The sequence below is a fragment of the Arvicola amphibius genome, chromosome 2 (genome assembly GCF_903992535.2).
Source record: "Arvicola amphibius chromosome 2, mArvAmp1.2, whole genome shotgun sequence".
NCBI classification, from domain to species: domain Eukaryota; kingdom Metazoa; phylum Chordata; class Mammalia; order Rodentia; family Cricetidae; genus Arvicola; species Arvicola amphibius.
Window position 1 is genome coordinate 47,667,244 of NC_052048.2, and position 26,821 is coordinate 47,694,064.

Below are 26,821 nucleotides of genomic sequence, written 5' to 3' on the forward strand. Positions count from 1 at the left end.
TCAAGACAGGATCTCTCTGTGTAATAGCCCTGCCTGTCCTGGAACTTACTTTGTAGACCAGACTGGACTCAAACTCACAGAGATCCACCTACCTCTGTCTCCCAAGTGCTAGGACAGCCACCGCCGCAGCCACCACCTCCACCACAGACTTCCCAGTGCTTGGTTTGAATAACCAAGCCAGGAGCAGAAATGTACCGGCTGAACCTTTGGACTGTGCGTGCTGCAACCCAGATGCTCTGTAGAGGTCAGTGATGTTGAGAGACGAGGTGCTGTTCTCCTCCAACATCTTCCATGGAAGCTCTGGACAGTAGACCTGGCCCCAAGCCCACTTTCTCCACCAGAGTCAGGAAACAGTAGCAGCTGCAGTTGTCGCCAGGGAACAGCCTCTGGGGAGCTGAGAGAGTCCGGAGGAGGCGGGGTGGCAGGAAGGAGGTCACGAAATTGACCTTGCTCTGGGGCTGCCCATGTTTGGATTGCCCAGAGACCTTCGGCAAAGGGTAACACAGCAGGCTTTTCATGACAGCTCTGACAAACATGAAGATGGCCAAAGGAGACTGAAAAGCAACTGTTGTTATTTATTAAAGGAGAATTTGCCAGATTCCATGTTTTCTCTACAGTTTTCCTAGTCCCATAACTTTGCCTCTGGTAGTATACAGAGGGAGGGGCTTGGACTTTTTGAATTTATTGCCAAGCACATATGTTGTTTGGAATTTCTTTGTTTTTGTTTGTTAACTTTTAAAGTTTTTGAGAAATCCGTCAGACAGAAAAACAGCTACGCAGCAATAAAATGCTGGTGCAAACAAACTCTCCAAAAAGCTTTGCCACAGGGGCTGGAAAGATGATTCCTCCGTTAAAGGCCAAAAGGCAAAAGGTAAGGAGGTTTTTCTTCATTCACAAAGAATTAGTACATAGGTAGAGGAGGGGACATTTCATTTCCCACCTCTTTCCTCTCTTCTCCCTTCCCTCCTTTCCCGTCTATCCTCTCCTTTTTCCCTTCTCTCCCCTCTTCTCCTTTCTCCTCTCCTCTGCTCTTATGCATGCCAGACTAACTTCAAACTCACTGTGTAGCAGAAGATGCCCTTGAACTCCTGACCCTCTGTCTCTACTTCCCAGCTTCCACCACCACACTCAATGGGTATAGTGCTCAGTTTTGAGCCCAGACCTCTATCCATGCAAAGTGAGAACTCTGCCAACCAAGCTACACATTCAGACCCCAAACAAGCGCTTCTGAGGCATGAAACAGAGGGGAATTTTCAGAACAGAGCTCTTTCTGCCAGCCATGGACCTTGGACTTGGATCCTGTTTGCTGACCCTTCTTCTAAGTTCCCCGGTCCATAACTCTGGTCCAAAGTCAAGAGGAACAGTGGCCTTCTAATTGCTCAACCCAGAGGACATTTTTTTCAGTCCCTCTTTAGCAATGAGGGCTCCTCTTGTGAGTTGCCAGTGGTGTACCTCTCTTCTGGTCATCTCCAGCTTCTCATCTACTTTATAGAGCTTTCTGGGTGGTACCCTTTCTTCATTAGCCATGGAGCAGCTGCCTTGGCCAAGATTGTGTGGTTGTACGGGAGCTTTGTGTGCCTGCCCTTTCCCAGCTGTCCTCTGTCACTCACAGAGGGCAAGCTTACTGATCCATCCATTCGACCAAGGCCATGAATAATTAAGACACCCCCTCCCCAAGGTCACAGAAAGTGTGAGAAGTAAGACTGGAGTCCCAATTCAGACCTCTGAATCTAAAACCAAGATTCAGCTATTCAGCTAGACCTTCTTAGGAGATGCTCCTTTGCACTGAAGTGTTCTGTAGGGTCTGTGTGCTTGGCTCATTTTCCTTTTTTTGTGCTTGAATCCCTGTGTCTTAGCCACAGAGCTTGCCCTCAGTTATCTCTTGCATGATATGTCATATTGTCCTTATTTACTCCATTTCTATTTTTTCTGTGTTTTTCTGTGCTTGCATGTGAACAACACCTTGTAGAAGTGGAGCCATGGGACCCCAGGACTGTTGTTATATTCTTGATGACTCACGTCCAGTAAGACACAGAGAGGAAATTTTTCGAAGACTGACTAAAGGAAGTTTTTCTCCCTCCTAAAAGGACACGTGTCTCTTAAGGTGTGTTGCTTGTGACAGAGGACTAATGACACCGTTTACATCCTTAAATTGTCACAAACAAGAGAAGGATGGGATGGGGCTGGACTCTTGACAGTCAACATGTCAAATAAGGTATTCTCTCGCGATTTGCATAGGGTTTTTGTAGTGATATTTTGTTTGTGATCTAACAAATAAAGCTTGCCTGAAGATCAGAGTGCAGAGTTAAACCACTAGTTTTTCATAGAGGCCAGGTGTGGTGGCACACCCCTTTAATCCCAGTACTCTAGGGACAGAGGCAGAGGGATTTCTGTGAGTTCAAGGCTACCCCCGGGGTTCCCCTAGATTGATCCAGTCTTAAAGAGAAACAGCCAGCCAGTAGTTTAATCCCTTTAATCCCAGGATTTGGGAGTCACGTACCTTTAATCCTAACACTAGGGAGGTGGAGACAGGAAGGGATATGGCTAGATGGAGGGAGGAAGGCGGAAGGAGACAGGAGCTTAGATACAGTCTGAGGCAGCAGTTTGAAGCAGTCAATGGAGGATGCAGTCTGAGGATTGGTAGAGACAGGACTGGCCCTTCAGTCTGAGGATTTGGTAGGGCAGAGGTCATAGGTCTCTCTAGTGGCTATTTACACTACTTCTCTGATCTCTCAGCTTTCACTCCCTAATATCTGACTCTGGGTTTTTATTTATTAAGCCCAGTTAGAATTTGTGCTACAGGGTTTTTTTTTGGGGGGGGGTGTCACTTTTATTATGTTATTATCATGCTGTTGTCCATCTAAACGATGACACATCAAACTGTGGCGCGGTGTGCCTTCCATCTGAACCCGGGCCTTAATTGTGTTAGGCAAATGCTCTAGCACAGCCCCAAGGCCAAATCAAAGTTGCCATCCCAGCTATTCACCTCATAGTCTCCCTCTCTAACACCTTCTCCTCTGATTCTATTTCTGTTAATCCCACCATGACCCGCCCCGAAGTCACCCTTCTCCTCCCCTTGTGTTATCCCTGAAACTTAATCTTGAATCAATCTAAGAGATTTTCGGCATGAACCCTTCATCTTCCTTTTCAGTTCTTTGCCTTTTTTTTTTCTTTCTGATTTTCTGTTCGTTTTCGCACACTGACCCTCACACCGCTAGCATCTATCGACATTGCTATCAAAGAGACTTTGAAAACTCAGTGCGCACCTCCACCGATCGTAACTGTGAGTGGTCTGCCATCGTCTTCACCGTCGAATTGAGCCGATGTCATGGCTCATAGGATGTTCCGAGGCTGACTACCCTGCTCTCTCTTCCACGCCATGCGCGTGCCGGGTTCCTGCACACAAAGCGCCTTGCACTGCCAAGCTACTGCTCTGCGTCACCACATTGTGTGTGCTGTTGGGCTGGCCTGCCCATGCTGACATGCCTCTGTGGGTCACTCCGCTTGGTCCTGAGTTCTTATTCTCATTCCTCTCCTCTGTTACAGCCCTAGTAGTTACGAAATCCCATTTGCTAGCAATGTCTTCCCTTATCGTTCTCTTGATTTTTATTGTGACCTCAATTCCGATTCAGTCCCTGTGTGAGAGGAGTGTCTACCTGGTGCCAGGGCATCTGTTCATCACACACTGCCATAGAGGTTACTGGTGTGTTTCTTGCCCCTTAAGAACTTGAGAGCGGTCTCGGCAGAGCCCCGCCCCCCAACCCCCGCAGAGCTTGTCTGCAAGCCTTTGTGTACTGGTACCCAGCTCTTGGGTCCTTTGCTGACTGCCTCCCCTGGCTCCGCCTCTTGCGCTCCCTGCTTTTCCCTCCTTCCCCAGCCCCTGGGAGTTGTTTTGTCTGCCAAAGGCCCTTCCTTCTTCTCAGCACTGTTGATCGTCCACCCCCCTCCCCTCTGGGGGGCGGGGGTGATGAACTGGACTTTAGAGTAACACAACCCTAGGGGACAAGGCTGAAGCCCCCTCCCCCCCACCGTGCTGTTCTGTGACTGGGTAGAAGGCAATCGGCTAGGTGAGAGAGAAATTCCAGAGGCGCTGCCACCACCTTCAACTGGTGGCCACCCAGCTGTTTCTTTCAATCTGCCCACAAGCCAGTTTAGCTCACCCTGCTAGGTCCAGCTACCCTACCCGGGTCTGCTGCAGCACACTTTATCCCAGCGCTGTCAGCCCCTGGCGTGGGAGCGCGCCGCGAATGCTCAAACCAAAAGTGAGAAGGAAGTGAGTTCGACAGAGTCATGGCTTGAGTGAGTCTCTGCTTGTGTGGTCTTGGGCTAGATTTTACTGTCTCACCCTTGGCACCGAGTTTGATCGTAGGACCCATGTATGTTTCTTAGGGCCGTAGGGGATACAAGCAGCCAAGTGCTCTTCAAAGCCCTGTGCTTGGTGCTGTCTCCCCTTTCAAGCCTTCCCAGATTCAGGCTCAGTTGTCTCTTCCCCCTTATCGAGGTTTACATGGATCTCTAGGTTGTGTGTGTGTGCGCGCGCGCGTGCTCGTGCGCGCACACGCACCTATGCATCTGTGTGTATGTGTGGCCCACATGCGGAGGTCAGAGGACAATTTTGTGGATTCTGTTTTCTCCTTCCCCCTTTAAGTGTGTTCTGGGGATTGAACTCGGGTCACCAGGCCTGAATGGCAAGCACCTTTACCCACTGAACCATCTCTCCATTCCCTGGTTCAGGATTTTTGCCCTTGTTCCTCCTGTTGGGTCTTTCTCCTTCCTCTAACTAACCACGGGTAGCATTCTTGAGTTCCAGAGCTCTGGTGTGTGGTGACTTCAGAGAACTTGAAATTCTGGTTCCACCACACCCTGGTTGGCTGCAGGGATGTGGGACACCAGAGTCTGAGCCCTCCAGTTCCTCGTCTGAGTTATGAGCAGGGAAAGACCACAGTTAACTTACTAGAACCTCCAGAGCCCAGGCAACAGGGTTCAGCTCCCAGCGTAGTTACTTTCAGAATGTGTGAGCCAAGATAAGTGATCCTTTCTCCCTTCTTCCTCCCCCATCCCTCCATTTATTTTAGCCTTCGTTCGTTTCCTTATTTATAACAAGGGGCATCATAATAGAATCTGCCTCACAGGGTTATTGTTAGTATCCACTGTGCTAAAAACACCCTAAGTATGCTGGACTTGGTAGTGTGTACCTGATTCCAGCTCTATAGAGCCTGAGGCAGGTGGATCAAGGTTCTAAGTCCAGAGGCTGGAGAGTTGGTTCAGCAGCAGTTAAGAGCACTTGCTGCTCCATCATGAGGACTAGATGGAGTTCAGACCCTAAGACCCAGGTCAGGTGGCTCGCAAATCCAATTAGTTCCAGTGCCGAGGGATCCGAAGGCCTCTTCTGATCTCAGAGGGTACCCAAACCGAGCACACATGCACAGCATTCACATAGACACGTGCACGTATTCACGAAGATAAAATATAAAAAGGTTTTAATCCCAGGGACCAGCCATACAGCTTAGTGGGTTGCCAGGTGTGGAGGTGCACACCTTTAATCTCAGCATTTGGTAGACAGAGGCAGGCAGATCTCTGAGTTCAAGGTCAGCTGAGTTTACAGTTGGAGCTATACACAGAGAAACCCTGTCTTGAAATACAAAAAAAAAAAAAAAAAACAGAAAAAGATAGCTCAGTGGGTAAAGACACTCACTGACACACCTGAAAACGTGACATCCCTCCCCAGGACCCACATGGTAGACGGCAAGAACATATTCCAGCAAGTCGTCCTGTGACTGCCCTATGCATGCCCTAGCACACCTGTGCCCACATGCAGCTAACACAGACAAACACAGCTAATTTTTAAAAAGGATTTAAAGCCCAGCGTGGACTACAGAGAGAATCTGCTAAAGTAAAACAAAAAACAAACACGGTATGCTTAGTGCCTGGCTGAGCAACCTTATCACCTATGTGGGTTATTAACTCCAGGGGCATCTCTACCCACAAATGCAGAGCATAGGTGCTAATTTGCTAGAATTACTATAACAAAATACCACAGACCAAAACCTAAGGAACAGAAATGGATGTTGTTTTTTTTTTTTTTTTTTTTCTCAGAATTGGAGTGGGAAGTCTAGAGTGAAGACATTTGGCAGATCTGGGCTCTCATGGGCTGCCTTCCCAAACTTGTGGATAGCTGCCTCTGATGGAAATGTCCTCACAAGGCCATTCCTTCACGTGTAGACTTTTAAGATCTGAGTGTGTTCAGATGTTTCCTCCTCATCCTCATTCTCTTCCCCTTTCACACAGTTCTCCTTCTCCTCCCCCTTCTCCTCCCCCTCCTCTTCCCCTATTTCCCTGCTCCTCCTCTTCCCCCTCCTCCTCCTCCCCCTTCTCTTCCCCCTCTTCCTTCTCCTCCTCTTCTCCTCCTCCCCCTCTTCTTCCCACTCTTCCTTCTCCTCCTCTCCTCCTCCTCCCCCCTCCTCCTCTTCCTTCTCCTCCTCTTCTCCTCCTCCCCCTCTTCTTCCCACTCTTCCTTCTCCTCCTCTCCTCCTCCTCCCCCCTCCTCCTCTTCCTTCTCCTCCTCTTCTCCTCCTCCCCCTCTTCTTCCCACTCTTCCTTCTCCTCCTCTCCTCCTCCTCCCCTCTCCTCCTCTTCCTTCTCCTCCTCTTCTCCTCCTCCCCCCACCTCCTCTTCCTTCTCCTCCTCCCCCCTCCTCCTCTTCCTTCTCCTCCTCCCCCCACCTCCTCTTCCTTCTCCTCCTCTTCTCCTCCTCCCCCCTCCTCCTCTTCCTTCTCCTCCTCTTCTCCTCCTCCCCCCTCCTCCTCTTCCTTCTCCTCCTCTTCTCCTCCTCCCCCTCCTCCTCTTCCTTTTAGCCTCCACATCATCTTCCCTCTACAGCTCCTCTTCCTTGTGTTCCTCCTCAGTTTCTCCCTTCTCTCCCTCACCTTCCCTTTCTTTCTTTTTGGTTTTATTTCTTTGAAACAGACTCTTGTTATGTTACCCAGACCTGGAACTCACTATTGTTAGGAATAGTCTTAAGACTAGCCTCTCTACCTCTACAAATAATTCCAATCAGACCAAATTAGACCAAACCAATGCCTATGTTTACTGCAGTGCTCCCTAGAGAAAGACAGAGGGGGTACCCAGGCAAAACCTGAAGACCACATGTTCCTTCTCTGGATGGCAGCCTAAAAAGTTTGTGGGAGTGGTCCTGACCCTCCCTGGTGAGGGGTCAGCGCTTGGGCTTTTCCAGAGGTGGAGTCCGAACCAAGGCAACTCCCAGGGGTTGGGGGTGGGGTGATGCTTCCAATCATCCCAGGCTCCTTGGATAGAGGGGTGTCAGAGGGTTGGGGTCTCACTTTTTTTTTTCAAGACAGAGTTTCTCTGTGGCTTTGGAGCCTGTCGTGGAACTAGCTCTTGTAGACCAGGCTGGCCTCGAACTCACAGAGATCTGCCTGCCTCTGCCTCTGCCCATCCCCCCCCACCGAGTGTTGGGATTAAAAGCATGCACCACCACCACTGCCGGGCTTCACTTTTTTTTTTTTAAGATTTATTTATTTATTATGTATACAACATTCCTTCCATGTATGCTTGCATGCCAGAAGAGGGCACCGGATCTCATTATAGGTGGCTGCGAGCCACCATGTGGTTGCTGGGAATTGAACTCAGGACCTCTGGAAGAGCAGTCAGTGCTCTTAACCTCTGAGCCATCTCTCCAGCCCCACTTTTTTTAAACTTTATTTTATGTGCATTGGCATCAGATCTCCTGGAACTGGAGTAACAGACAAGTGTGAGCTGCCATATGGGTGCTGGGAATTGAACCTGGGTCCTCCGGAAGAACAGCCAATGCTCTCAACCACTGGGCCATCTCTCCAGCCCCTGAGGTCTCACTTTTAATCAAACAACTATGTGCTGAGTTTCAGGCATGTGCTATCATGCCTGACTTTGAATTTTTTTTTAAAGAAATACTACGTGTGTATGTGTGTGTGTGTGTGTGTGTGTATGCATGTATGTACACCTTTAACCCTAGCACTCAGGATAGCAGAGGCAGGCAGATCTCAATGAGTTCAAGGCCAGCATGTCTACTTCTAGTCCAGACCAGTCAGAGCTATACAATGAGACTTTGGCTCAAAAAATTTAAAAAGGGGGGAGGGTATTGCAGGTTCCACCTTATTGTCTCTGTTTTAATTTAGTCACCTCTAAAGATCCCATCTCCAAATACATAACATTCTGGGGTAGCAAGGGTGAGGTCTTCACCATGAGGATCTGGAGGAGATGAACACCCTGTGACATATAAACATATCCCGATATTAGATGTTTGTAATTTTTATTTGTCATTGTGTATACATGTGCATATGTGTACCGGGAGCAGGCATGCTACAGCATACATGTGGAAGCCAGTTCTTGGAGTCAGTTCTCCTTTCTACCTCGTGTTGGCTTCAAGGAATTGAACTCAGGTCGCCAGATTTGCACAGAAAGTCTCTTTGCTGGCTGAGTCATCTCACCATCTCACTGATCCAACCTCAGCTGTTTTAATGAGCAAGATATGTTAGTGAATGGCAGGATGCTTGATTTATAGGGTTTCCATTCTGTTCTGGAAGAGTCAGCAACCAGAAAGCAGGATACCGTCAGCCTGGGTATAAACTCAGGCCAGTGGAGGTTTTCTTGTTTAAATTCACATACACTGTTCAAGCTAGCTGTCTTCAACCAGAGAGGGCACATTGGGTGTTCACAGAGGAGGTGACTGAGGATCAGGGTGATGTGAGCAACAGTCCCAACTCCTTTCTGCACACTGGCTTTTCCCCTGAACTAAGTGAATTGTCCTCTTTTTCTCTGTCCTCAGAGTACGGCGACTCTGATTCTAAGGTAAGGGAAACCAAGTATCAGCTGGGGAAGTGAATGCTGGGGTTTGGGTCTTGGGCCGAGGTACCCCTTCTGCACATCACAGGCCCAAACCAAGTAGCACTAAGTGCCTTGTTCATTCTGTGGGGTCCAGCACAAGTGGTTGCTCTTCACAGGCAAAAGCTAACAATTGGACAGGCTCACAAACCCAGGTCTACCAGGATCAGAAAACCTTAGTGTATATAAGATTTATTTTAAATAGTGCAATGTGCATGTCTGCATGTGGGTATTGGTCCTCTGCAAAGGCAATGCTTACTCTTAACAGCTGAGCCAGTTCTTCTAGCCTCAATATTTGTGGTTTTACTCTGAAGAGGAGGACAGCTGAGACCTTGCATGGGTTAGAGCTTGACCTAACTGGGGCATCAGGGGATGAAGAAATGACAAACTCACAGACACACATACAGACTCCTCTGTAAGAAAGGGTCCACAGGACTTTGGCATGTGTTTATACCCCCTCAGGGACCCTTCAAAACAAGCTGGCTCTTTGTGATGCTTCTGAAGGGACAAGATAATAGAGCTGGGGATCAGAGGCTGTGTGGAATTTAGACTCTGTCCTGACTTGAAGCAAATTAGTTTGTTCAACTATCTAAGGAAGTGATGGCAATTCTTATTTTCTTTTAAATTTTGGTATGAGAAGGGAAGGAGAGGGAAAGGGAAAGAGAGAGAGCAAGGGAAAGAGAAAAACAAGACACACACACACACACAGAGAGAGAGAGAGAGAGAGAGAGAGAGAGAGAGAGAGAGAGAGAGAGAGAGAGAGAGACAAGGGAGAGGGACAGACAGACACAGAGAGACAGAAGAGAGACAGAGAGAGAGAGAGAGAGAGAGAGAGAGAGAGAGAGAGAGAGAGACAAGGGAGAGGGACAGACAGACAGAGAGAGACAGGAGAGAGACAGAGAAAGAGAGAGAGAGAGAGAGAGAGAACACAGAGCAGGAGAGTACAGAGACACTCACTACAAACAAGTGGCCGTCAGAGAACACTTTTTCAGGAATCCATTATCTCCTTCCACATTGTTTTTGAGGCGGGGTCTCTTGTTATTTCCAAGCTAACACATGAGAAAACATCCAGCTGTTTCTTTTATCTCCACCTCCCATCTCCATATGCTGGAGTTACTGATGGGAGCCATCATGTCTGTCTTTTATGTGGGTTCTGGGGATCTACTTCAGATCCACAGACTGGCCAGGCAAGCGCTTTTGCCTGCTGAACCACCTCCATGGTTCAGTAATGGTGAGATTCTCTCACTGGATCACTTGAGGCTTTAAGAGGGGCATAGATGTAAACACGTTTTTGTCTTGACTTCAATTATTACTATCTACTGGCCATGGGGACCTTTTCTATTCTAGTCTAGACACTACCGATAGAGACTGAAGAAAGGAGAGCTGTTGCTCCCCTAAAAATTAAGTTCTAGTCAATCCCCAGCAGGCAGGCGGGCAGGCGGGCGGGCATTAATTTTGGTGGAAGTTGCTCAAGCTTAATCATCTAAGGGGAAATGCGGCAGTTTGAAGGGTGTTGGTGACTTGAGTTCATGCTACCTATGTAGGATGTTTAAGCACTTTGGAAGAGGGATGTTTAGCAGGCACTAGGATACCACACCTTAATCTGATCACTGGATCTTAAAGAAATCGTCTCGTTTTACCTTTTACAGAAAAACTTCATGAAGTGGAATCACATGGTAACTCATCTTTGCAGACTGGCTTCTTGTACTTAGAACAAAGCATTTGCTGTTTGTCCTATTGCCTGGGCAGTAGCTTGCCCTTTTACAAGCTGAGTAGTATTCCATGCTGTAGATGTACCACAATGTGTTAATGATCCACCAGCTCAGGGCATTTGGAGTGCTGCCAGATTTCGGTGCCAATGAAAGAGCAGCTTTAAGTATCTAAGTATAATGTTTTGTGTGAACATATGCCTCCCCGTCTCTTGGTAAATCTCTAGGAGTGGGATTGCTGGCTCACACGGCAAGTGTATGTTTAACTTGGTAAGAAACTGCCAATCTGTTTTTTCCAGAGGAAATGTACCATATTGCACTCCCACTGGTAATGGAGGAGGGTAGTGCCACATCCTCCCCTGCACTTGGCATTGTTAAATTTTTTTTTTTTTGACTTAAGCCACTCTGAGGCTGAGGGGTATATTGCTGTGGTTCTAATGTGTGGGCTCCCTACTGAATACTGATGTTGGACATGTGTGTTGTGCTATCTCTGTACTTCCTGGTGAAATGTCTGCCTGTATCTTCTGCTCATATTCTCATTAGGCTGCATAAGGAAAAGTGAGCCATATTTTTGGATGCAAGTCCTTTACCATCTATGTATTCTGTAAATATTAGCCCCTAATCTTTGACTTAGTTTTCAGATCTGTCTTTTTCTTTTGTGTATGCACGATTTCTTCTTCTTCTTCTCCCTCTCTTTTTGGACATAGCATCTCATATAGCCCAGGCTGGCTTTGAACATAGATGAAGAGGTCTTTGAATTTCTGATCCCCTTGCCTCACCTCCACAGTGCTGGGCTTATAGGCTTGAGCCATTATGTCAGATCTATGTAGTACAGGAGATTGAATCCAGGGCCCTAGGCAAGCACACTACCAGCTGAGCTACGTTCCTGGCCTTCTTTTCATTTTCTCAACAGTATCTTTCAAAGAGAAGGTAACTTAATTTGTTTATTGTTTAGAGACAGGGTCTCAAGTAGCACAGGCTGGCTTAGAATTCATTGTGTAGCTGGGGATGACCTTGAGCTTCTAATTACTCTCCTCCACCTCTCGAATATCGGGGTTCCAGGTGTGCTACTGTGCCTGATTTACTCAGTGTGGAGGATGGAACCCAGAGTTCCTGCATGCTGTGGAGGATGGAACCTAGGGCTCCTGCATGCTGTGGGGGATGGAACCCAGGATTTGCTGCATGCTGTGGGGGATGGAACCTAGGGCTCCTGCATGCTGTGGGGGATGGAACCCAGGATTTGCTGCATGCTTTGGGGGATGCAAGCCAGGCTCCTGCATGCTGTGGGGATGGAACCTAGGGCTTACTGCATGCTGTGGGAGGATAGAACTCAGGGTTCCTGAATGCTGTGGGGAATGGAACCCAGGATTTTCTGCTTGCTGTGGGGGATAGAGCCCAAGCTCCTGCATCCTGTGGGGAATGGAGCCCAGGGCTCCTGCATGGTGTGGGGAATAGAATCTAGGGCTACTGCATGCTGTGGGGGATGGACCCTAGGGCTACTGCATGCTGCAGGGATGGAGTTCAGGGCTTCTGCATGCTGTGGGGGATAGAACCCAAGGCTTCTGTGTGCTGGTGAACCACTCTACCAAACCAGTTGCAACCCCAAGTCCTGAACCCTTGTTTCCCACACATTGTGTAAAGAATCTTTATATACTGCTAGGAGACTTTCCTATTTATACTTTCTTCTGGATATTTTAGACAGTTATTCTTTTTTGCTTGTTTTTTGCTTGAGACAGAGGCTCTCTACATAGCCCTGGATTGAAGGGAAGAGGAATGGGGGGTGGGGGAATATCATCAACAGGTGACTGGAAAAGCCAGCCAAGAAGGGCAGAGATTTGGGAGGTTAAGATTTCAGTTGTGACCTGGTGGTGCTGGCGCATGCCTTTGATCCCAACACACCGAAGGTATAGGCAGGCGTTTCTCTGTGAATTTGAGTTTCTGTGGTCTACAGAGTGAGTTCCAGCACAGCCTCCAAAGCTACACATAGAAATTCTGTCTCGAGGCCCGTCTCGAGGCCCGCCCCTCAAATAAAATAGATCTTCCTAAGAACCATCTGTTGGTGGTAGTTTCCTGGGGCATAACAAAGTGTTTTCACATTTAGCCTGCTCTACTCTCAGGTCACTGTAAACTGATGCAAACCCTAACCTAGACTGTAGCTGGAGACTCAGACCAGCAGAGTGATAGGCGACAGCCTGGGGCAAGCCTGGAGGTACTTGGAGATGGCTCGCCTCTCCCACGTTTACCACGTCTTGTCTTTATTAGGCATTCCTCAGGTCCAAGGTTCCAGCATCCGTGAGCATTCAGGCTAAACCACCTTGAGGGAAGCAGTAGCAAACAAAGACAGGAGCAAGCTATACTGACAACTTTCCAGACCCTTCTTTTGGCATATACCAGTGCTCTTCCTCCCTCCCCACTTCCCTTTCTTCTTTCTTCTTTTTCTTTTCTTTTTTTTTTTTTTTTTTTTTTTTTGAGACAGGGTCTATGTTGCCCTGGCTGCCTTGGAACTCACTATAGATCCCAGCTAGCTTTATTCCGAGATCCACACGCCTCTGCTGCTGGGGTTAAGGTTGAGCTGCACCACGCTTGCTTTCCCTCCTTTCTTGAGCAAAAGTTCAAGACAGAAACCAGACAACCAGGAAGGGCAGTCACCTCACTTGCAATGCTTGGAGGAAGGTCTGCCTGCCATCTAGCTCTAGTGGAAGTGCCTTCTGCCTAGAGCCAGCTGTCATGGGTCATGGCCTCCAAAATCTAAAGGTAGGGTGTCCCATGCACTCCTGGAACCAGATTGGCAGCATCTCATTTCCCGCTATTGACTAAAATCAAAATTCTTGAACCTGCTGTCTCCGAGTAAGTTCCTAGAAATGAGCTCTTTATTCTGGAAACTCTCCTTTAAAACAAGCTTTCAAGAAACAGTCTCTCTCTCTCTCTCTCTCTCTCTCTCTCTCTCTCTCTCTCTCTCTCTCTCTCTCTCTCTAAGATACCACTGGACAAATGCATATACATGAAAAGACATCCTGAAAAATGCAAATGTCCTGTGGATAAATGATTGTGTGGCTGCAATGGGAGTCTACAAGATTAAGCAAAGAAAGGAATGTGAACTTGGATGTAGGCAACAGAATGGACGATCAAAGATTGTCTACCAGTCAGAGGCTTGGTATGTCTATCACTCAGTAGCAGTACTTGCCTACCAACAAGGCCATGGGTTCCATCTCTACCAAGGGAATAAAGAAGTTCCACCTCAGACATACTATATGGCCCCAGGGGTAGTTCATGAAGAGGCCGAGCTAACCTTGGCTGACTTAAATTGGAGTGAAGACCTGGGGTTGGGTTGCAGAGATGGTGAAAAACCTTGCCACACCTTCACCTCCACGGTGCATCCAAAGCCATGACTATATTCTGAGGGGCAAAAAAGGTTTGTGGCGTTCTTCTTCTACATAAATCTACCTACCTTCTCTATGTGGTTTGCAGAGGGATTGCTTATTCTTTTACCCATTCTTCTGTGTATTTACCGAGTGCTTGGGGATCTAATCCAGGATCTTTTCGCTAGGCAGGAACTGAGCTGCAGCCCTTCAGTGGTTCCCTGCCTCCCCCTCCATAGGGACTTGTTTTTTTTTAATGCACCAGGGGCAGAGTGCTGGAAGCATGCCAGGCCGACCCTAGAGGCCAGATCTTCTGGCTCTGAGCCATGCCTTAACATGCACATTCCTTGGCTATCTCTGGCCTCTCTGACCCTGAGACTCCATCCTTCCTCCTTCAACTACAAAGAAGTAGTAAGTGGCCCAGGTCTGGGAGGTTGTTGACCCTTGCTGACCAGTGTAGCTTGGCCCTTCTGAGTGTGCCTGTTTGGAGGACATCTAGTGCTGATCAAGCTTATCTTGGTCACATTGCCTCCCTTTTATTCTCTCTCTTCAGATCCCAAGACTTCCTGCTTCCCGCTCTCATGTAGCTTCAGCGGGTCTCCAGCTCTGCTCTTCTCTCAAGAACCAGTCCTGATAAGAACCTACTTTGAGTTTGCGCGTCGTGTCTGTCCTCCACACCCCAGCCCTGCCCCCACCTTTTAGCAGCACCCACTGATCCAGTCCCTCCCAGACCTGGGGCTTACTTTAACCTTCAGACATCGCCCCCCCCCCCGCTTTGGTTCCTTGCCAGTGCCGGGGGGGGGGGGGGGGGGGGTAGACGGCCAGGACACACAACCGGTGGCAAGAGCACTCTTGGAGCAGGGCAGAAAGTGAAGGGCACCGATCTTTCCCACCTCCCTCCCAACCACAGACGCCGGTGGGAATGGAGTCGGGCCCAGGCACTTCGTAAGTGCGGGATACATGTCAGCGTCCTTTCCATCCACGGCGCCCTTCTTGGGAAGAGCGTTAGGAGCCTCATTTCTCGGGGGCAGGAGCCGCAGCACGAGGTTGGAAAGCAGGCACGTGGTCGCCGGGATATGAACAGCAACTTCCCGGGGGAAACGCCCTATTTCGGCTGCGGGGGCCCGCGGCTCCACCACACCCTCTCCAGAGTTCCCTCCGGTGCCCGGGCCCAGAAGGGTGCGGGACTGGCTGTCGCCGGGGAGGGTCACTCGGGGGAGGCGACCACAAAGCCCCGCGTGGCAGAAGCGGCATGCGGGAGACGCGGGCCTCGAGGCGCAGCCCCCCGCGGCGCGCGCAAACTGCGCGGAACTACTTCAGCGGAGCGTTTGCGGGGCGAGAGTCCCAGCAGCGGCCGCACAGGGCTCCGAGGCGAGTAGGGGCCGCCACAGAGCCGCGGGGACCCGCAGGCACGGCCACGTGCTCCCCGCCGGGCTCGCACGCTCAGACGCGCCGGGGCCGCGGGGGCCACCGGCAGGCACGCGCGCCCCCCGCGCGCACACACTCCCGGGCACGCACGCCGGCCGCCCCGCCCCCCGCCGCGCCCCGCCCTCCCGCGCGCCCCGCCCCGCCCCCACGGCGCCGGTCGTCGCCCTCCTATTGGCTGGCTGGCGCATGACGCGCGGCGCCCGGCCCCGCCCCTCGTCAGTCACTCGGCGGAGGCGGCGCTGGCGGGGACTAGTCTCGTCCGGAGACTGGCGGCGGCAGCGGCGGCGGCGGCGGCGGCGGCCAGAGCTCAAGCCCAGCGGCGGAGGGCGGGCGGGCGGCGCGGGAGGGCGGGGGCCGCTCCGCGACGCTGCGGACCGCGCTTCTCCTCTGAGCGGCGGCGCGCGCAGCTGTGGGGCGCCGGGGGCCAGCCCGTCCATGACCATGGGCGACAAGAAGAGCCCGACCAGGTACCTGCCGGGCGCCGAGGGGGCGGAAGGGGAGGGCGGCCGCCGCGGGCGGGGACGCCGGCGACTAGGCCGGAGCGGCCGCGCGGGGGAGGCGCGCTAAGATGGAGACCCGGGGGCGGAGGGAGGCGGTGTCGCTCCGCTCGGGCCGGCGGCCGTGCGCGCCGCAGCCATGGCGGCTCCTCCTCAGCCGCCCTCCGCCGTCGCCGCTCCGCCCAGACAAAGGGAGATTTAACCAGGTGGGGCGGGCGGGAGGGCGCGAGCAGGGGCGGGCAGCGCGCGGCGCCGGCCCCCTCCGCGCCGCCACCCGGCCGTCCCGGCTGCCCGCCGCCTTGGGGATCCGGCCCGCGGCTCGCGCCGCGCCCCCGCCGCCCCGCGCTCGCGCCCACGAGTCGGCCCGCTTCCTGCGCCCGGCGCGGCCCCGCGTGAGCCGTCGCCGCCAGGCGCTCGGTTCCCCGGGCCGGAGGGGGCGCACGGCTCCACGCTGCCCGCCGGCCTCCGGCCCCGGTGCCCGCCAGTGGGGTGGATGGGTGGTCGCCGCGAGAAGTTTCCAGCGTCGGATTCCTGTGAAATGACGATGGCTCACCAGCGCCTGTTTCTCTCCTCTCTCCATCCTCCCTGCGATTCCTCGCTCCTCGGAAGGCCAAAAAGACAAGCGAAACCTGCCGCAGACGAAGGCTTTTGGGATTGTAGCGTCTGCACCTTCAGGAACAGCGCCGAAGCCTTTAAATGCAGCATCTGCGATGTGCGGAAAGGCACCTCCACCAGGTACTGGAAGACGTGCGTTTGTTAGCTTTTGCGGAAGGATTTGTTTTGGCTTTATTTATCAATTTGTGCTGAGGAGAGGGAAGTCGTACTTTTATTATTATTGATCGCCCTCTTGCCAACTTGTTGATTACGCCCCCTTCTTATTTGCATTTGGGGGATGAGGGATATGGTTAGGGTTGCTTGCCATTTCCAGTTGAGTGCAGTGCCTCGTGCTAAGAGGATTTATGGGAGGGAATTTCCCCAGGTTTTCGTCTTGTTTCAGACAGACACTGGATTTATTTGACACTTGCATCCTTTGGCTTGTTGGTATTGGCTCCCAGAGGGGAGAGAGGAAGTGGGCATACTGCCGTGGATTGTAGGACATTAGACCTTTTTTGTTTTTGCCATGTGCAGAGTGGTTTTAATTTGTCTCTCTGGAATTAGTTTTTTCCTGAGTTTAATGGTGGTATGGAAGTACAATAAGACTGGGTTGTGCCTTTTTCTGCCTTGTTGTAAATGCCTCTTCTGTTTTGCACTTGAAGATTAAATTTTGGAGAGTTGGGAAAGTGCATGGGGGTGCTGATGTGTCTGGTTTTTTATTAGCTTATGCAGATTGGTGAAGTAGTGTGTGAAATGTTGAGGTGGATAGATTCTTGCACAACATTGAAAGGATTTCTTTGGTATTGAGATGAGTGGTTGACTGCATGTGATAGCAAATGAGTTGGAGCTACTTCTAGAGGTAACATTAAAATAGACTTAGGTAAAATGTAAAAACTGGTTTTATAGTCTTCCAGGTGTCTTCATTTTTATCTGGAGTTTGTGTTCCTAAGAGTTCAGTCTCCTTTAAGTAGACTGCCTTTAGAACACGTCCGAAAGTGAATGAGGTTGATGGCCAAGAGTTTCATTTCAGCAGGTGCTTGCTTTGAGTTGGTGTCATCTCAGTGTGACTGTAGTTCCTCCTGGATGTTCTGTCCGGGTCTCTCTGCTTTACTTTCACTTGGGATTAAGGAGTCTCAGCTGCAAGTCTGTAACTAGAATGAGTTGCCCCAGATGCTGGTGGACTGTTTTAGAATTTCACTAACTCTTAAGACTTTTGAATCAAAACTCAAGAACTGAAATTTATTTCCCCGTAAGTAGTTTTTATCTACTAAGATAGCATCTCATCATTTTGGAGCTAGTCTGGAACTGCAATCCCGTTGCCTCAGCCTCCTGAGTGCTGGCATTGTAGACAGTTGTCACCACACCCAGCTAGTAGGTTGTTGTTGGTTTTTGTTTTTTTATTTAAATAAAATTTAAAATCATGTCAAATTTTTGTGTCATAATAAATAGATTTAGTTAAATGGAAAACCCATTTCTGTGTGGTTTGTTCTGCTGTCCAAAATCGGGGATTCCATCAGGCAGCATGAAAGTTTAGAAACATATTTGTTACTTAAATCAATAGTAACTGTATATTATTTATGAGTAATGTTTTTTACATGTAGAATCCCTCTGAGGCCAAAGCTCTTTATTGTGGTTTTGCTTTGAGTGTTCCTGTAGATGATGTTCAAGTAAATGACCAGGAAACTAGTAAGAACTTGAAAACCGTGCTGGTGAAGAGAAACTTCAGCCAGATTCAAAAGTTTACATATGATGTATTGCTGGGAAAGATTATCTCATATCACAAATGATTTTCAATTTCTACTTTAATTGAAAAACCTGACTCACCAACTTTTTGGAAACACATGAAAGGTGTTGACTTTAAGATTCTGTCTACAGTTTTCAGAACCACAGATGATGACAGTGAAATTTTAGGACATTTGAGAGTCTGTCAATTCAGAAAAATAAGTAGAGTGTTATCTTTCAGGGCTGTCATTCAGTAGGCTTGGATACAGATTTCACAGGTATAAGACCAGTGAAATGACCCGGTATTTAAAGTACCAGTCATGATACTCTTTGGACAGAGGTTGTTGTTAATACTTAAGTGTTTTAGATCTGTTCAGAAGTCAGCATTAAGTGGAATACAAGTAGTGTGTGTGTGTGTGTGTGTTATTGATTTCATGAATAAGAAGCAAATATGTTCTGCTCTCCTATCTAGTGTAGCCTTTGATTTCTCTGGGATATTGCCTATTACAGTATTTTCTCTTGAGCCTTTTTCTTGTAAATAGTTTTGCACCTTCGGGATCTTGCCATTTTCTCTCTTTCATAGTATTTTAATCAGGTAACAGTAGAAAACATAATTTGGTTTTTGGTTTGTTTTTGCTGTGTTGGGCCTTAAAGTCAGGTCTTAGGAACTTCAACCCAGCTTGGTGGTTGGGGGTTGGATGGTGGGTAATAGATGAAAATTAGCAATTTTGAAGTAGTGTATTTGCTGACACACATGGTTTTGTTGCTCTGAGCTAGTGTTTAAGCAGCCTTATCTGTTTAGCTGGCCAGTAGTTATTGTGGAGTTGTTGATTACTCTTGTTTTTATTGCTGCTGGTGTCAACCTAGGAAAAAACGGCTTTAAGTACTGGTAGTCCAATAGGACACAGAGCTGTTTGCCCTTTGCTGATAGGATTGATATCCCTCATTTAAGTAGGAAAATACTACCCATCATCTAAAGAGCACTTATGAAGTTCCTAGGGTGTGAAAGAAGCAGCTGAAGGGAAAGGGAGGTGCTAAGGGTGGCAAAGCATGTACTCAGGAAAAGTAATCCAAACTGTAAAGGCTGCCAAAGGTGTGTAAAGTGGGATTGGAACATCCTGGCTTGAGAAGGAACTAGAAGGAACCCGTATCCCATTTCTTTTGGAAAAGGGAAACGATTTCTGCAAAACCAGCTGCCAGCTTTTGACTTCTATTACGATGTATCGTAGTATTTTTAAGTCTGCAGATAGATAGTGAATTAATTTAGAATACGAACTTTGTGGAGTGGCAAAGAACAGAATGAAAGGGACAGTTAGAAAAGCCCCAAAGGGAAAGGAGTGGACACTTAACTAATAATAGTGGGATTCTCTTGAGGCAGACCTCTTTATACATTTGTTCATTTATTATTTACGAATGAGCCTGCTGGGCTAAGATCTGTAATTTAGAGATAATTATGAAGTACATGTTGGGTCTGTAATTTTTTTCTTTTTTTTAATTCAAAAAATAATTTAGTTTTACTTTCCGTGCATTGGTGTTTTGCCTACATGTATGTCTGTGTGAGGGTGTCAGATCCCCTAGATACAGGTTGCAGACAATTGTGAGCTGCCGTGTGGGTGCTGGGAATTGAACCCTGGTCCTTTCAGTGTTAACCCAGTGCTTAACACTGAGCCGTCTCTCCGGCTTCGTGGGTCTGTTATTCTTTTGAGATAGGATTCAGAATGGCCTGTAACTGACTACATAGCCTAGACTGGTTTTGAACTCCTGGGCCCTTGCCAGTCTCTAAGTTGGGTATTACAGGTGTAAGGCCATTAAATCTGATCTCTAGTCTGTAATTTCTTTTTTAACCATTCTTTGTCATTCTTTAGTCTTTCACTTTTTGTTTTAAAGAAATTGTTTTTTTTTTTTTATTTATGTGTGTTGTGCAGGTACGCATATGCTGGTGAGCAAAGGTATCAGATTCTCTGGTGCCTTGTGTAGATGCTGGGAATGAACTCTGGTCCTCTGAAAACCTCAAGTGCTCTTAACCACTGAGCGATCTCTCATTTTTTTTAAGAGCTTTATTGGGGGGGTCATACTTTACATATCATAACATTCACTCATCATTGAGTGCAATGAAGTGATTTTTTTCTTAAGTCATTTGAAAGAATGCAGCTGTCACCACATTCCAAGTTTTAGAACATTGCCATAATGTCAGTTGATTTCCTCTTTCACATTCATTGATACATAGCTAAGTTAACAGTGGAGCCTAAAGTAGTTGTGGACTGCTGGACGGTTACCACAATGATGGTACACCCAGCTTTTGCAAGATGGGGAAGTAAAAGAGCATTTTTGTATGTATAAGATGGTAGGTGGGTGGGAGAGAAACATAATGCCTTTCCTAGGTGGTAGCTTGTTGTATTTCTTCTGATCCTGCTTTGTTCATAAAAGAGGGAAGAAAAATTAAAGCATTACAAATGCATGAACTCACATAATTCTTTGTACTGCTGAAGTTTGTAAATGGATAAAATAACTTCCTAGATTTGGTGATTTTTTTTTTTTTTTGTGACCTTGTCTTTTCTCTGAGTGAAATATTCTCTTTTAAAAGAGAACTTACTGGAACACTGCTATGTAGTCATTCTTGTCAGTGTTTGTTTCTTTGCTAGTAGTGGTACATTTTTTTCTCTACCATTACTTGAAAGTCTCTTGAGCAATTGGAAATGTGTTTGGGTCAATCACTATAGATTTGGAGCTTTATTGTTTTCATCTCTAGATTTTGCTTTTTTGGTTTTGTTTTTGAGACAGGGTTTCTCTATGTAATAGCCCTAGCTGTCCTGGAACTCACTTTGCAGACCAGGCTGGCTTTGAACAACTCTCAAAAAACCTACCTCTGCCTCCTGAGTGCTAGAATTAAGGGTGCAATCAGATTTTGCTTTTTTTGAACATTTCTTTTTTTTAATATTTATTTACTTATTATATGTACAATATGCTGTCTGTGTGTATGCCTGCAGGCTAGAAGAGGGCACCAGACCTCATTACAGATGGTTGTGAGCCACCATGTGGTTGCTGAGAATTGAACTCAGAACCTTTGGAAGAGCAGGCAATGCTCTTAACCACTGAGCCATCACTCCAGCCCTTAACGTTTCTTTTTTATGTGTGTGCACTCACTTCATGGTGTGTGTGGAGGACAGAGGACACCTTGGACAATTATATTCTCTCTGTCTACCCTGCCTGTCCTAGCCATCCTTACATCTGCAGAGTTTATACATGCCCCTGTCATCCTTTTGTTAGTTGTGTGTCTTCATCCCCCCCACCCCCCACCCCCAAGGTTCCCTCTGTAGACCAGGCTGGCCTGCCTCTGCCTCCCGAGCATCCCTGTCATCTTTATCTGCTTATTTTGTCTCAACATTGAATTGAAAGTCTTATTTAATCCCTGATTATTTAAGTACTACCAATGTGAAAAGTTTACTGTTTTTAGAACTTTGTGGACAGTAGAAAAAAAGTAAGATTTTAGCTGTTGTAGAGAAATAACTATCTTTACAGAAAGAGGTACTCAGGATATTGAATTGGAAGAATCTTGAAGTGACTTGTGTATATAAAGTGTTCCTTCTTTGAGAGTTTCAGGAGTTTGGGGTTTGTAATTTTGGACTTTCCTTATGATATCCTGACAACTTAGTCTGTTGAGAAGTCATTAAACACTAAAGAAGTTTGGTGGAAAAACCACAATATAGTTATGATCTTTGCTGGAACCAAAGTGCATCTGTCAGTACATTTCAGATAGCAAGACTTCCAGGACTCTTACCCATATTTCCTGAGAATCCACAACTGTGGTTTTGCACCTTGAGTCACATTGGCTTCGTTGTAATGTTTGTCTTTCATAAAAATACTCTGTAAAATACATTTTAAAAATTCCCTCTGTGTTCCAAATTATCAAACCTTACCAAACCTTTCTGGCTGAATGCTTCTTTCAAAACTGGGAGTTTTCAAGATGACTCTTAACAGAAGTTGAGTAATAATTTATTTTGTATTTGTTTTTGTATTGAACTTACTGATTAATTGGTACTGACTTGATGATCTTAGGTATATTTGGTGACTTTAAATTACCCGGGTGGGTAATTTACCTGATAATTTGACAAATTTTTATTGTGCATAGAGTTGTCTGGGCTCTGTGTGTATGCACAGTGGTGCAAAGACAGGCAAAGTTCCCATTCTCATAAACTTGAAGTAAGATGGAGAGAGAAGAGAAAATACATAAACAGAAAACTGAGATCATTTCAACTATTGATTGGTGCCCTTAATAGTGTAATATTGAACATAGAGGAGTGAGGACTGATGGAGGTCTGTACAGACAGATGGACAGTGCTGCCACCTGCATTTCCCTGTTAAGGTGTGGTGATGCTAGGCTGCTCTTGGGGCCAGAGCAGAGTAAGCGAGCTGATATATGTGTGCTGGTTAGCTTTTTTAGTTCGGATGATGTTTACATTGCCAGCTTTTGGGGGTCCTAGGGTACTCAGTTTAGTTGTATGATGTATATTAAATGCAGGCCCGTTAATACCCTCCAGCTTGATTGATTAATTGATTGATTGAACACCAGGATAGGAGATTACACACTGCTGTATTTCTGGACTGTTAATGTGGCATTCATTTATTATGCACTTCAATAGGTACTGAAGAACTCCAGGATTTAGAAACCTTACAATCACTGTAGCTTACCAAAAGAACTGTCAGAACCAGCTCTTATACTAAGTGCTCATAATAGTAGGTGGGTCTAGACTTGAGCAGATAACATTCTGTATCTGTCTGGACTGTTTTCTCTTTGTCCCTTCATCAATACTTTTTCTCTTTGTTGGTAATGTCTTTGCTCCCCTAAAGTAGTACCTGCTTTACCTGTTGGTAGTATACAAGTTTAAAGGCTTGATGAGCTACAAAGTAAGTACATGTTTGTTTATTTTAGGCAGAATCTATTATGTACACCAGGATCTCAGATCCTCTTTTCTTTGCTTAAAGGTATGGGCCACCACAACAGGCCAGAGTTTTATACTTTTGTGTGACTGGACTGAAGGATGAGAAAGAGTTGATTGTCACCTCTCCTTGACTGTATTGTAGCAGTCTTTTTTTTTTTATTATTTGTATTTTTGAGTCTCAACTAGCCCAGGCTGACCAGGCACATAGTGTGTAGTCCAGGCTGGCCTTGAACAATTATTTCTTTCCCCTTGGCCTTCCAAGTGCTTCGGTCTCTGGTATGTGCCATCATTCCTGTCTGGGCTCAGTAGTCACTGCTATTTAAAAATATTGATTAATAAGTAAATGGAGAACTCCACCTTCCCAAAAACAATAGCCAGTGAGAACCAAGTGCTGTAACTGCGATGATAGGCTTGGTGTGAGGGATCACCTAAGAATTGGTGATTGTTTAAAGGGGAAACAGTCTCTTCCTTGAAGGCTTCATTGTTTTTTGAATGTAAAATTGATTGGTTCGTGCTGGCCTTGAACTCAGAACTCCTTTCCTGGATTAATAAACCACAACCGAATTGTGCCACTACATACCCCATTTCTCTTAACCTCTTTTAACTCTTTAGGTGCTTAGGATAGAATCCAGGCATCAGTCATCTAGGCAAGTGCTTTGCAATTGAACAACATCCCAGTCCATCTTCTGCATTCTTTTACTTTCTCCTCCAAATGCTTTAATTCCCGGAGACTGTTTATTATTAGTCTCCAATTATAATCATTAACCTCTCATCATTAACTCCATGCTTGTGTACATAAGATAAATAAACCTGCTTCCTGGACTGCCTCTCCATTTGAGCAGGTTAAAGGCAATTGAGTCCATTGGTTGAAAAGCTGAATTCTGAGAGTGTTTCCCAAATACTACTTTTATCTCCTGGTTCACATTATTTTAGGAGGAATCTAAATTCTGAGTATGTTAAAAGATTTTGTGGTTTGATCTTTTCCTTTTGTCTTCAGGGTTTGCATATTTGTTCCATACCAAACTAGTGTTTTTTGAGTGTGGACCATGATTTCTTACTTCATACATCCATGTGATATTCCTTTTTTTTTTTTTTTTTTTTTTTTTTTTTTTAAGGTGAAAGAGTACTCTGCACATGAGTGCAAAGTGGTTTTTATTGTTGAGCCCTAAAAGGGGAGCCCGCCGCTGGATGCCTGCATAAATGGGAGCCCCTCTATTTTCTTTTAAGGGCTTTTTCTATTCGCGTTCTAGTTGATGTTCATCCTTCTGGATGTCCTTCTTCCACGAAGCCATTTTGCACCGATCTTATCGTGCATATATATTGTTGTAATAAGAAGGTTGCTTTTTTTCCTGGCCGCCCTGCAGCTCAGACCTGAAATAATCACACAGAAACTATATTATTTAAAACACTGCTTGGCCCAGTATCTCTAGCTTCTTATTGGCTAACATTTATATCTTAACCCATATCTAGTAATCTGTGTTATCACCACGCTACGTGGCTGTGGCTTACTGGGTAAAGTTCTGGTGTCTCTGGCAGGGCTTACATGGCTTCTCCTTGACCCTGCCTTCTTCCTCCCAGCATTCAGCTTAGTCGTGTGTCATGTCCATGTGTTGCTCCCCCCCCCCACAACTAAATTCTGCCCTGCTATAGGTCCAGAGCAGTTTCTTTATTCATTAATGGTAGTCACAGCATACAGAGGGGAATACCACATCATTCACACACACACACACACACACGTTGCATATATATTTCAGTTGTATATGTGATTTACCAGTCTTCCTCTGTTGTCACCTTGTTGCAGTAGAGGGTGTTGGTTTTTATGATTTTATTTTCTTTGTTTATTATACAGCTTGGCACTTCTAGGGGTTCACAGATGTCTGCACTATAGAGCAGATAAAGACTTGGAGAAATAGTTATAGATCTTTTGGTTGTTTGTAGTTCTGAAGATCAAAAACCACTGGCTAATGTTTGCTAGAGCAACACTGCTATCCAGCCTTCATTTTGAGTAATAGTAAATGTTCTTTTTCACATATGAGGGCTTTTCTCTTGTGTGTTTAATGTTACCGAGTTAGGCAAACATTGTCTCCCTGAAGTGTGCCCCTAGGAGTAATAGTCCTGTTTTTCTGGTTTTGTTCTCTAAACAGGCTCTGGGACTTAAATGTAAAACCTAGAAGCCTTGGAGGCAGGAAGCCAGTACATTTAAAGTTGTAGTTCCTGTAGTGTTTTTGAGCAGTCATACTTTGTGGTGGCACAATTGAATATCAGCTGTCATAAGTATTATCTTAGTAGCCCAGGTGGTAATTTTAGCAGCCAGAAGTCATTGGAAAGTCTGGAAATGAAGCAAGGCGTTGATTGTATGGGATAAACTGATTTTTGAAGAGGCAGATTGCTTGTTTGTAAACTGGCACCTAGTGCTGCTTACAGATGGTTAGAGTACTGACTGACCAGTGCTACACACCCTCTGTCCATTGTGCCATTTTAACTCGCCTGTAAACTTGACATTACACCTCCTACATATGGTAGTTTCACCTTTTACTCTTTATTCTGTTTTATTGAGTAATTTGGAGTAATTGCTTGTATTCTGCTGAGTTCTTGACTCATTCACTTCATTTATTTGTCTATATTTTCATTTCCATGCAGTGCTTGACACTGGTGGCCAAAATGATCTCAGTAAAGGCAATTGTGGATATGCTATAGTGTTAACTCAGAAATCCGGAGTTTGGGATCATGAGGTACACAGGTAAAAATTGTTTAAGCAGGGTTAGATAGATACTGCTTTGTTTTTTTCCTTTAGCCAATTTAGAATATCTGTTATCTTGTGGTTGGACCAAAACAAACAAGAAAAAAACCCAACAACCTAAAAACAGTGGGAAGGATTTATGGATATGTAAAACAAAAACAAAAAAACCCCAAGTTTTTAGGTATTAAAAACACCCAATGTATTTTCTGTACAATTAAAGAACACAAATACAGATAAGGAACTTTGATGGCCTTTGGTAGGACAAGAGATTAAAGGAATGCCAGTTTCCTCAGCATGATGAATCTTACAACCTGGTGGTTAGTCATAGAGAGAAAACAAATTTGGTGACTGCTTTCTAAGAACAGCTCAGATGTCATATGTAGGCTGTGAGGTTTGCTTACTCTTCTCTCTTTTACACAATAATCTGTTACAAGAAGCCAGACTCTTGGTTCAAGATGCTCTAAGTCCCCAAACCCAAAACCATTTAGTGTGGTTCACATAACCTGTAAGGAAAAGGGTATTGCTTAGATAGATTGACTGTAAGATTCAGATTTCTTGACCAATTCCTGGGTGGTTGTTGTCTAATGATTGGCCAAGCTTAGTGAATCTGTTCTAAGTAAAAGGTGAATAAAGTTAAACTCATGCTCAGTTCTAATTTTAAGCTCCTTAAACATGGTAGCTTTGCACTCCATGCAGTGTTACTTGAGCACTTTGTAAATTATTAGGAAATTGTTTTTATTTTTTTAATTTTGTGACTGTGTGGACATATGCGCATGAGTGCAAGTGCCTGCAGAGGTTAGATGTGTGAGTCACCTGGGAATAGAGTTACAGTAGATTCTGGGAACCAAAATCAGTACTTGAATTTTTTTTTTAATGTGTAGGTTTTTTGTTTTTCTTTTTTTTTTTTTTTTGTTGCTTTTTTTGGTTTTTCGAGACAGGGTTTCTCTGTAGC

The 26,821-nt window shown here is 46.4% G+C and overlaps 1 protein-coding gene across 3 annotated transcripts in view; it reads left to right on the plus strand.

Annotated features, from left to right (window-relative positions):
• The first annotated feature begins 268 nt into the window (after positions 1-268).
• The window catches only part of LOC119807982 (RING1 and YY1 binding protein), a 69,098-nt gene continuing 42,545 nt past the window's right edge, over positions 269-26,821 (plus strand). Inside the window, exons 1-3 of one of the 3 annotated variants that reach the window (XM_038320249.2) lie at positions 269-871; positions 8,825-8,847; positions 16,483-16,608. In XM_038320249.2, the coding sequence (XP_038176177.1) occupies positions 788-871; positions 8,825-8,847; positions 16,483-16,608 (233 nt within the window). In that variant the 5' untranslated portion in view covers positions 269-787. Of the gene's footprint in view, positions 872-2,188; positions 2,216-8,824; positions 8,848-15,717; positions 15,844-16,482; positions 16,609-26,821 lie in introns of those variants that run through there. The other 2 variants (XM_038320250.1, XM_038320251.1) reach the window with 2 other exon arrangements.